Source organism: Salvelinus fontinalis, chromosome 3 (assembly GCF_029448725.1).
Source record: "Salvelinus fontinalis isolate EN_2023a chromosome 3, ASM2944872v1, whole genome shotgun sequence".
NCBI lineage: Eukaryota > Metazoa > Chordata > Actinopteri > Salmoniformes > Salmonidae > Salvelinus > Salvelinus fontinalis.
Window position 1 is genome coordinate 27805182 of NC_074667.1, and position 11971 is coordinate 27817152.

The window sequence follows — 11971 nt, forward strand, 5'->3', positions numbered from 1 at the left end:
TCCTCCAGGCCTGAGGGCATACACTTTCTATTAGGCTTAGATTGAATATATGGCAAATAGGAGTGGCAATATTGTCCGCTATTATTATCAGTCATTTTCCATCCAAGTTGTCAGACCCCAGTGGCTTGTTATTGTTGACAGACAACAATACTTTTTTCACCTTTTCCACATTCACTTTACGGAATTCAAAATTACAACGCTTGTCTTTTATAATTTTATCAGTTTTATTTGGATGTGTAGTGTCAGAGTTCATTGCTGGCATGTCATGCCTAAATTTGTTAATCTTGCCAATGAAAACATAATTAAAGTAATTGGCAATATCAGTGGGTTTTGTGATGAATGAGCCACCTGATTCAATGAATGATGGAGCTGAGTTTGCATTTTGCCCAAAATTGTATTTAAAGAGCTCCAAAGCTTGTTATCATTCTTTATTTGATTTATTTGTTTCATAGTATAATTTATTCTTCTTTTTATTCAGTTTAGTCACATGATTTCTCAATTTGCAGTACGGTTGCCAATTGGTTGTGCAGCCAGACTTATTTGCCATTCCTTTTGCCTCATCCATAACATTTTTCAATTCCTCATCAATCCACAGTGATTTAACCATTTTTAGTTCTTTTTTTATGGATGCATGCTTATTAGTAACTGGAATAAGCAATTTCATAAATGTGTCAATTGCAGTCTGGTTGTTCCTCATTACACACCACAGACCAACAAATATTATTTACACCATCAACATAGGAATCACTACAAAACTTATTGTATGACCTCTTATACACTTCGCATTATCAAACACATCTATGCAGCCTCTGAGGATTTAATGAATTGAGAAACCATTCGGTTAGTATGTTGCCTGAGGTGATCTGTGATTCTCCCAAAATGGCTTATTCCAAGGCAACCCTGTGCTGACAAGGCATGGCACACTTTACCTGCATGTATTATGTACGTGCTTTGACAGAATACACATAATTCTTCCTAAATCAAAGAGCCTATTTGTATCATGGCTTTGTTGAATATTCTGTTCTAAAGGGTGTCGTTTACGCAAGTCATTGACCACAGCATCTTTGTAGGCCAAACTAATTTGTGGAGGTTTTAATGGCACGTCGACTGTGCCTGGAAATTGCATAACACCATGTCCACCCCCATCATGGTTTATTTTCTTGAACTGTGCAGCCTCTGGTTGAATTCCTCTTGCATAGGTCATTTTCCTTGCATATATCCTATAACTAATATGTTTCTTTACTTAGTTAATGTTCACTGTGTTCCTTGAGTAAATTATGCATGAAAGCCATACATGGAACATGCTTGTCTCAAAAAAGATTGACAATGTGGAGAGGGCAAGGGAAGCAACAAAAAACACAAAAAACAAAGCACAATACTATATAATATATTAGTTTATTTTCTCATATGAAAGGATATATTGAGAATGAACATTCAGCACTGAGCACTACATAATATTCAAAGAACGCATACGACAAAATACTTGAAAATGTATGTTGAATAAATATCTTTGGTGCATTTACTAGTGTGGGTTAAAAAAAAGAGTGCAAAGGTATCAATTTTGAAAGAAGTATAGGAGGCAATTGATAAACATGTCTTGCTACGTAAACAATAATTGCAAATCATTTCTAAATGCTGTGTGATGAAGAAAGTTTGTTACATTCGAAGTCCAACGACTTATTCCCATGATGCAGAACTAGGAAGGCTCGTCTTCTCTCCCAGTTTCATCGATATTTCTCCTTTACAATCCAATCAGGACCTACTCTGTTGACTTTCAGCCTGCCTCTCCATATGCTCCATTGCACAGTTGGAGCGTCCCATCCTGGTTCCTGGGCCCGTATTCATAAAGGGTCTCAGAGTAGGAATGCTGATCTAGGATCAGGTCTGCCCTTTCCATTTAATCTTATTCATTACGATCGAAAAGGCAAAACTGATCCTAGATCGTCGCTGCTTTTCTGAGACGCTTTATGAATACGGGCAGGGTTTGGTACTTTCTAAATGTAATTTGTTTGGTTACAGTTACTAGTTAGTTACCTGTCCAAAATTGCAATCAGCAACATCACTTTTGGATTACCCAAACTCAGTAATGTAATCATATTACTTTTGGATTACTTTCCCCTTACGAGGCATTAAAGAAAACAAAAAGGATCCATCAAACATTTGGTGTGTCATCATAGAGGTCTCTGACTTGTGTTCAGACTCGCTCAGGCGGAGCACACTTAAATGTACACCTTTTTCCAATGCTGAATTAAATGTCATTGAGAAAACAAAAAGGTGTCATCATTTCGCAAACATTCTTCCTAAATGTAAAAGTAAAAAAAAGTAATCCAAGAAGTACATTTTCAAAAGCATCTGTAATGTGATTACATTACATGTAATGGGATTACATTGTTGGTAACGTAACTTGTTAAAGGTTAAGTTTCTTTGTAATCAGATACATGTATTTGACTACATGTAATCAGTTACTCCCCAACCTTGAATACGGGCCCTGATTCTGAGTTCAGTATTAGAGCTGGGCAGACTGAACCATGGTCAGGTGACAAGACTTACACAGCACCCTCTCATCCAGTGGATGGCAGCCATGGTCGTTTGGCTCTGGGGAGAGCTGGGTACTGCAGATCTGAACACAGGGTGTATAAAAGGGAAAAGGTTGTGAGATGCAGATGCCACAGCCAAAGTTTCCTCTGGGAAAAATTCAGATATTCTATTCTAACGTTATTCTATTCTTGCTGTTTGAACTGATTGTGAAGAACCCAATCCCCAGTAATTATTCAGCTGATTGAGATCGGCATGCAAATATAGCAAACACATATAACACTAACATATAAAGAGCCTTTCTCTTGTTCGTGTACTGTACCTCACAGCGATAGCAGTCCTCGTGGAAGGAGCGTCCCAGGCACTCCACGGTGTAGCTGTCTGTGCCATCCTCTCTTGGAATGATCAGCTGCTGGCAGGCACTACACTGGGGAGCGTATTTCCTTCAACAAACAAATCAGACAGAGGACAGTATTTCATTATTATGTATTCATGATGAATTATTTTCAATTACAACATCAAGCCCATTTAGTAGCTCTCATCATCAGGTAATCAGGATACACGAGTGTGTCGGGAACAGAAGATGGAGATTTGTGTAGTAATGCGTTTGTTTACCTGTAGTAATCCTGGAGGCAATACACTTCCCCAACCTCTCCCTGAGCAAATCTCTGCTCTCCAATTGGTTGGCTGCACGTTGCACAGATAAAGCAAGGTGGGTGGTAAGCTCTTTCCAGTGCACGGATAACATGGTCTTTGATAACTTCCCCACATGCCCAGCAAAGTTCCAAACTGGCCTGTAGGAAAGAGAGTAGTTTATCATCATCATCATCATCATCATCATCATCATCATCATCATCATCATCATCATCTTAAGTCAATCTCTATTACATGTACTGTTCCTCCCCAGGAGGTTGTTTATACCTGGTAACAGTCCTCACAGAGTGGTATTCCTGCCTTATTGTAGTACAGTTTACCGGCCAGAGGGATATGGCACTGTCTGCACTGGAAGCAACTGGCGTGGTATGTCCTGTTCAGAGCCTCTATGGCAGTTTCACTCAGAGCCACAGGCTTACGGCAGAAGCCACACACCTCTACGAAGCAAGCACACATATCAAGTCAAGTGTCAAATGTAAAAAAAGTGCCGGAAAACACATGTAAAATTTCACAGGCTACCCACAGAATCCACACACCTCTACAAAGCACACATTCACATATCAAGCAGGGTAAAATTACACATTGAGTCTTGAGGGTGTCTAATGTCAAAATCTCTGACAATTGTGTGTGTGTGTGGGGGGAGGATTATTTGATATTTCAATTGTTATGTGGTGTCCTTGATTTGTTATGGGGGTAATTCAAGCCCTGATATCTTAACTGTGAATTGTGAAAAGTGACATACCTGGGTGACATTTCTATAAGGTCACAGACACAGTTTCACCTTACCCTTGCTCTCTATCATCTCTAGCTGCTCCTGGGATGGTTCCTTCTGTTCCCCCCCACTAGATGGTGTTCTTTGCTTTGGCTGTCTATTCACTGCAAAGCTCTGTGGGTAAAAAAAAAGGGGATTAAGTCAAAGATTCTTCACTTGCGTGACTAATCATTTTGTTTGGCACACAGAAACGCTATTCTTCAGCCTTCCTCAACAGTGCCATTTCAAAGTAAAGTCAATAAACTATTTTCACTCTGTTTTCTCTGTCTCAACATTTGAGCATTTTGTAGGGTTTTTTTGTCCAAACTTTCTGGATCGAGAGGGCTACAGTTCATGGTAACGGAGAAAGGTCTCACACACCGGGTGTTCTTAGCAAAAATACATAAACTCCCCAGTGCCCCAGAGAAAGGGGAACAACACTCCATGTACCCAATAGTCCTGCTCTCTCCATTCAGGCATCTTTATTGGTTTGTGCTGTTATTGTTTCGATTGAGAGTTGGAGAACAGAAAACAGAATAATGGGGTGACAGGGAGGGTAAAGTTTCCCTGAGAGGGATCAACAGTCCTGTTTCTGAATTTTTGGGGGCGAAAGAAAACGTAGAAGTGCTTTAGAAGCGGGTACTAATGTGTTTTTGTACTGTGTCATCCACTGTATCTAAAAGACAGCTGTTTTTCCCCCCACTAATCTGTACTACAGATGTGTCCTTGTTGTCTCCTCAACGGATTTCCTGCACACTAGAGTCTCTGCACACAGCGAATGGCACCTCTCAGTATCATGGCCTGCTAAGACATTATTCAACATTTCAACTGAATGGTCAAGAGATGAGGTCTCGTGAGAAATATATGTGGACCTGTTCTATAGTATTGTCAGAAGAAATCTAAACATGGAGGGCGTTGAACGGCAATAATATAGCCTGGTCCCACATCGGTTTGTACAGCCTTACCAACTTCTACGGTCATCGTGCCAGGGCTAGCAACAACATGGCATGGGATGTAGAATACTAGGGTCAATCTTACCGGTTGTTCAGACACTGTTGGTCTGTCTGGATACACAGGTCGGAGGATGGGAGCAGTTGGGGTCTCCTGTACGGGTGGAGGAGGCAGGAGAGGTGCAAGATCCTCCGTCAGTTGAGCATCCACAGACACAGGAGGAAGGGGAGGTGGAGGAGGGAGCTCTGTGAGGAAAAGAGGTTCCAGTGTGGCAATAATAACACTGCATTCAACATCACAACCCTGCCGGTCAACGTGTTATTTAAAAATGTACTTTGTTATCATTCATAACAATCCTGTCAATCCTGTCACAGCAAAATGACAGCTTTTATAATGAATGTACTGGCTGCTCCTCATTACCCTCAGGACCCTTGTATGCTGCGGTATCTGTCTGCTGCTGCGTGTCTTCCGGACCCAGGGTGAGGTTAGGGGTCACTGGGCTGGGTGGAGGTCTGGGTTTTGAGGGTCTGGCCAGGGAAGGTGTGGAACTCTGGTCCCCGTTCTGTGCACTGCCCTTGGACTCAGACGGAGTCCTCTCTTGCCTACGTATGGAACCATGCTGCGTGTCACCGACACTGGGCTTACGGGTGCTGCTGTCCTCTGGGCTAACCCGCGTGGCTGCATGTGGCATGTCATTGGCGGTGGCGCTGTGTGTGCGCGCGTGTTGGTGCTGAGTGACGGTGGCTCTGTAAGGGGTCGTCAGCGTGATGAAGACGGAGGATACCATCCTCTTCTGCGGCGCAGCCGACGCCATGATGCTGGAACACACAGAATGCAATGCACAACAGTCCGTCAGGTACGACATGAAACACACTAAACAACACAGGACTTACTTGATTGCTATATCAAGATAAGCTGATATAACGTCCCACTGTAACTAGCACGTGTGAGGGACAAGCTAGGCATACAGTCGAGGTTATTGAACACACTGAGGCCCGATGGTGCTAAATTCCTGTGGGAGGTGTCTTTTGAATGCCTAGTCATCCCTACCGTTTCAACACTCACCCATACACTCATACATGAACGTACAGTACGTATGCCTGATCTGTGTCATGGCACAGAATGTTTAGCCCACCAGAAAGAAATAGCTTCGCATTGTCACCTCTTGAACTTCCATTTCATAAAAGGTGTGGTGGTGTACACGCTCTGTCAACTATGCCAAAATACATTTTTACACCAGCTGACATAACCTATACATTTAAACACCACATACCTGCTTCACTCCCTCATGCAGTATAGTACATGTACACAAACATTTCTAAAATATTCATACATACAGTGTGCTGAACTCATACATGAAAAACATACCTGAACAGTCAAAAATACACACTCACATGAGTACACACACACACACACACACACACACACACACACCACACACTAGCACAAAGCCTCACATCCTCTCTGCGGCCTAACTACTTTGAAATGAGACTCCTAATAATGGCCTAAGTGTAACAGTGAAAAACTAAAACCTCATTCCTCTCCGTATCAAATCTGATATTCTACTGTGGCGTTACGTACCTGAGTGAAAAATGTGGGCGTCAGCTCTGTATTCTGTCTTTCCCTCTCTGTTTGTCGGCACACCCGGTCTGCTCCTCTATTGTCACTCCTAAACCGCCACTGAGAGGGCGAGCTCTGGCAGAAAGGACAGCTATCTACAGAAAGCCACTCCTTTTCCTCCTGCACCTCCCTCCCTCTCTCTCTCCCCTCCTCCTCCTTCTTCCTTTCCCGCTGAATGACAACAACACTTTCCCAACCGTAAAAGGTGAACAGTTAATCACCAACAAAGTGCAGTAAAAAGCATGACACATTCAGACAAGCAGTCTGGCGCACAGGCTACGCGTAGTCCTGCACAAACGCTCCTGCTCAACACTCATGCATACTCACACGCGCACACACGTTGGTAATGCGCACAGCACGTACAGTATCACATAGTACATGCTGGCCCCCCTCTTTTTCCTCCCTCTTTATCTTTTGAAATCCAACAGGATGTGACTGTACCTGCCTTTTCCATCTGCCCTCTTTCTGTAGCTATCCTCTCCCACTCTCTCTTTCTCCGCTTTCCCTCATTGTTCTGTCAGTTGTATTTTCCCTACCTCCCTCATTGAGTCTCCCTTCTCTTTTTTTCTTTCTTTCCCCTCATTTTTCTCTTCCCATCCCCCGCTCAGTTCTATCACTCACTCTTGCTCTCTCATTTAGCCTTGACTAACTATTGGTCTCTAATGCAGTGCTGTAAATCAACAAGAACGTATTACCTTTTCCCCAATACTGAATGCTGAGGGCTACAGAAAGTACAAGTCTACTTCTCACTAAAGTTAGATTCAAACCCCCTTCTCAATCAGTGTCGGAAATAATAGCAGCAAAATGAAAAGGTACAGACAGAGAGAAAGAGAGAGATCTGAGAGTTAGAAATCAACTCTGTTCTGGTATTAGCTCTCCTCTCCCGAGTCGGACTTTATCAGCTCTATCAGCAAATGTTTTGCCGTTGAGTGGAGCGTAACCTTGTGGAGCCTGCACCCTCATTCCAGCCAGAGAGAAGCTTGTGCAAGAGGGGGGGGGGGGGGGGGGGGGGGGCTGAACGTTGAAAGATTCAGAAAAGATAGGGGGCTTGATAATGGAAGGGTGAAAAGGAGAAAGGCACAGGCCCAGTGCAGAACTGTGTAAGAGATGATGTGAGAGAGAAATGAGAGAACGGAGTGAGAGAGGTTAAACGGAGAGAAGTGGCTTGAGAGAGAAGGGGAGCTGCTAGAGGGGGAGCTGGGTCAGGGGGTCTGTGTTGTTCCAGTGTCTGAAGAATGGAATGCTGCGCTGTGGTGATGTCACAGCTGCAAGAGGGAGCATGCTCAGTGATGACATCACCCTCTAAAATCTAGGCCCCTCCCCCACAGCCCCCCACCCCCCCTTCTTCAAGAACCCAGAAACCCAGATGCAGAAAAGGAGGAAACTGACAACGCAACTCATATCATTGGGTAAGGGGAGTTGGCCATTGTAGGAAAACAGCCCAAATTGTTACATCTCTATGAAATAAATGGCTTTTCAGTTGATTCAGTAGGACCCATTTCTACTGAATAAACAAGGCCCTTCCTGTGGCCTATATCTAAAACCCGGTTTCAACTCTAATCTGGTTCCATCTGCAACTATTTAAAACCCTAGCCATAGCCCTGGCATCATAAACCAAACACGGTCTCATTTCTCTCTTTCAGATTAGTCGATAAAGCAAGAAGCATGTCTGTACTTCCTGTTTGACTACAAGTGGCCCTAGACAAGAGTGTCTGCTAAATGACTAAAATGTAAATGTCCTAGAGTTGTGCAACTGGGTGTGTTGATGACAGGTTTTTAAAAGGAAAAGGTACACCCAGTGCAGACAACAGTTACCACACACACACCTCTCCCTCTGCTCTTCGACTCTCAACTTCTATCTTCTACATCTCCTTTTAATCATCCCCCCATTTTACCGTCCACTGAACTGCTAACTCTGTATTCACCCGCCTTCTCTCACTGTATTGCCACGATTCTTAAATAATAGAAATGATCACCATAGGTGGGCCTGCACACAGACAATACACACACACACACCTGTTATATTTTGAATGGTCAGGACATCTGGTAAAGCTAAATAGCATACAATACCTAGCTATGCCACAAATCTACTGCAAAGTTATATAATAACATAAGTCACGTAGCCAGGGAACAAACTGTATATTTGTGGCTCTAGCAACCACACCCTTGTCACTATGGTAATAGACTGGTTAATAATTCAAGAGAAGATAAGAGTAAATAAACATCAGTCCTCTTGTGTAAGCAGGGTTAGGTCTCCCTTCACAGGTCCAAACAAGGTTATAAAACAGCAAACATTCATGTTGATATGATTTATGACAGAAACGGTGTGTACGTGACATCATTTATTTGTATTGTTTAACCTTTAACTAGGCAAGTCAGTTAAGAAACAATTCTTATTTACAATGACAGCCTACCCCGGCCAAACCCGGACGACGCTGGGCCAATTGTGCGCCACGCTATGGGACTCCCAATCACAGCCGGTTGTGATACAGCCTGGAATCAAACCAGGGTGTCTGTAGTGACGCATCTGGCACTGAAATGCAGTGCTTCAGACCGCTGCGCCACATCAAAGCTGAACATGTCTATGTAAACGGTGACAGTATTGGATTTCAACAGTATCACTGAGTGACAGGCCAGTAGATGGCTGTATTTGAGGTAAAAGTTTATTTTGTCTGAGGTAGAGTGAAACAGTAACTGGTCTGTGTTGTGGTATTCTGCAGCCTGATAGTCTTTCTGTGTGTCGCTGTCTGATGACAGGCTTCTGGAATGCCAGACAGATCTGCTTGTGAATGTCTTCTGCTCCCTCCTAATGAACAATAGAAGCTGTCATGAGGGAAGTGAACACTATTATCGTGCAATCACAACAGTCAGTGCCATAAAATATGTTAAACTGACATCATTTGATGTTGTACAGGAAGAACCTTTCCCCTGTTTTAGAAGTATTGCATTTTCTCCTTAGTCCCTAAACATCCTCGCTCTGTGAGAGAAGCAGAAATGAAAGAGAACTTAACTGATGCCAACTACACTAGATTATTGATGCCTTCATTCTTTTGATTTATGACATTTTTCTTGTGAGCACCGCTGTATTTAGTCTTCTGGGACAAAGTTGAGAGATGAGAAGCTGCATGTATAGACAAACACTGAACAAAAATATAAAACGCAACATGTAACGTGTTGGTCCCATGTTTCATGCGCTGAAATAAACAACCCCAGACATTTTCCATACGCACAAAAAAACATATTTCTCAAAAATGTTGTGCACAAATTTGTTTACATCCCTGTTAGTGAGCATTTCTCCTTTGCCAAGATAATCCATCCACCTGACAAGTGTGACATATCAAGAAGCTGATTAAACACCATGATCTTTACACAGGTACACCTTGTGTTGGGGACAATAAAAGTCCACAAAAAAATGTTGTCAACAATGCCACAGATGTTTCAAGTTGAGGAAGCGTGCAGTTGGCATGCTGACTGCAAGAATGTCCACCAGAACTGTTGCCAAAAAATGTATGTTAATTTCTCTACCATAACTTATTTTAGAGAATTTGGCAGTACGTCCAACCGGCATCAATCGCAGACCATGTGTATGGCGTCGTGTGGGCGAGCGGTTTGCTAATGTCAATGTTGTGAACAGCGTGCCCCATGGTGGCGGTGGGGTTATGGTATTGGCAACGGACAACGAATACAATTGCATTTTTCCGATGGCAATTTGAATGCACAAAAATACTGTGACAAGATCCTAAGGTATCTGTGACCAATAGATCCATATCTGTATTCCCAGTCATGTGAAATCCATAGATTAGGGCCTAATTTATTTATTTCAATTAACTGATTTCCTCATGAACTGTAGCTAAGTAAAATCAATGAAATAGTTGCATATTGTGTTTATATTTTTGTTCAGTATAATTAGACAAGTTGACTAACAAATAGCCTTCCCATTGTCAGAAATTCTAAGCATAAAAATATCTAAGCTTAAAACTATCGTTTTCACACAGCCCTATGAAGAAATGTTTTGCCGTCCCTGCAGAGAGAGGGTGAAAGAAAACCTGAAAGACCAACAGAGCAACAGAGAGAGCGAGATGTGTTCAAGCTGTGGGGCCACACTGACCTGGGGCAGAACTTAGGGAGTACCTGGGAGGGCAGCAGGCAGACAGCCTCCCCCCAGGAAGGTGACGAGGATGAGGAGCATGTCAGTCTAGCGGCCTACCGTCAGCATGAGCACCAGCAGGGTCCCCATACACAGGGCCACTGTGTGCAGTAGGGCCTCACTACCCGGGCAGTAGTGCTGCTCCTCTGTGGAGGACAATAGAGAAGTTCAATTAACAAATGTGACGCTACTAGGGTCATGTTCAGTAGTGTACACTGGAGCAAAACATTGACTGAAAATGAAAATCTGTGTTCTTATTGGCCAAATTGAGGACGTACTTCCCGTCATTTCACTCAGTTTTTAAATGTTTTCTTCCTACTGAACAAGACCCCGATCTTTACATTTCTAAGAGGCGATTCTATTTTTGCCGCTCTCCACAGCAAGGAGAGCGGCCGGAGGTCAGGAGGGTGATGCAGAACGAAAAGTAGCATTCAAAGCTGTGACGGGTGTAGAGCCTAGAGACATGGCACCAGAGAAGTTGGCAGTGACCCATCAGCAGCCAACGGAGGCCAGGAGGCTGAGACAGCAGTGTAGAGCCCCCTCTTGGAGAAAGTGGAGACTGCAGCTCAGAGCACAGCCCCTGGACAGCCCCTGAGAACCAACACCGGACCAGCATCAGCCGGGTGCTGCCTGGGAGGACATCCTGGAGACAGAGGGATACAGTAACGAATGGATTAAGGAATAAATGGAAGAATGAAGGACACCCAACACAACACTAAAATAACACTAGGAACCAAAAAGAACATGCTGTGTGGATGACAAAACTCCCGCTGTGTGTGCAGGAGATAACTAGAGCAATATATTGGACGATAATTCCACCGATATTCAATAAATAGGATGAAAGGGAATCTCGTGCTTATCTGAACAAGTGAGGCTTTCTCATGATGCATCACTGTCACAATGTAAGAAATCCTCATTGAAGTACATTTCTTGGACAATTGCTCTTTTGGATGGCAATGTATGAAAATTCAGTGTGGAAAAATGACACCATTTATCCGCTGTAAAACAGTATACCAACAAGTTGTCCCCCCCTACAAAAAAAAAGGAATGGCGAGCGGTTTTCTGATGTCAACGTTGTGAACAGTGCCCCATGGTGGTGGTGGGGTTATGTTATGGGCAGGCATAAGCTACAGACAACGAACACAATTGTGTTTTATTAATGGCAATTTGAATGCACATAATGATAATGTGCATTCATCACGTCATGTTTGTGAGTATGCAGGCCACGGAAGAACTGGGACGTTTTCGGCTTCCAGGAATTGTGTACAGATCCTTGCGACATGAGGCCCATGCATTATCATGCTGAAACTTGA

The 11971-nt window shown here is 43.3% G+C and overlaps 1 protein-coding gene across 2 annotated transcripts; it reads right to left on the reverse strand.

Moving 5' to 3' along the window:
• Positions 1 to 1376: 1376 nt before the first annotated feature.
• On the reverse strand, positions 1377 to 11201 carry fblim1 (filamin binding LIM protein 1). Of its 2 annotated transcripts, none has more exons than XM_055911320.1 (8): positions 10620 to 11201; positions 5312 to 5709; positions 4979 to 5136; positions 3976 to 4075; positions 3457 to 3626; positions 3151 to 3329; positions 2858 to 2978; positions 1377 to 2620 (listed from the first exon to the last, which is right to left on the reverse strand). In XM_055911320.1, the coding sequence occupies exons 2-8, from the start codon at positions 5703 to 5705 to the stop codon at positions 2507 to 2509; spliced, it is 1236 nt and encodes a 411-aa protein (XP_055767295.1). In that variant the 5' UTR covers positions 5706 to 5709; positions 10620 to 11201; the 3' UTR covers positions 1377 to 2506. The 2 variants fall into 2 exon arrangements, with proteins under 2 accessions (XP_055767295.1, XP_055767288.1); XM_055911313.1 differs by lacking the exon at positions 10620 to 11201 and adding an exon at positions 6473 to 7318.
• Between the last annotated feature and the right edge of the window lie 770 nt (positions 11202 to 11971).

What these genes read in the sequence shown, in the direction of transcription:
- fblim1 (XM_055911320.1), bottom strand. Translation starts at nt 5,705, where the DNA reads ATGGCGTCGGCTGCGCCGCAGAAGAGGATGGTATCCTCCGTCTTCATC. An exon ending in AGCATACAAGGGTCCTGAGG is followed by an intron (nt 5,137 to 5,311) that starts GTAATGAGGAGC and finishes TTTTCCTCACAG; the next exon opens with AGCTCCCTCCTCCACCTCCC. An exon ending in CAACAGTGTCTGAACAACCG is followed by an intron (nt 4,076 to 4,978) that starts GTAAGATTGACC and finishes TTTTACCCACAG; the next exon opens with AGCTTTGCAGTGAATAGACA.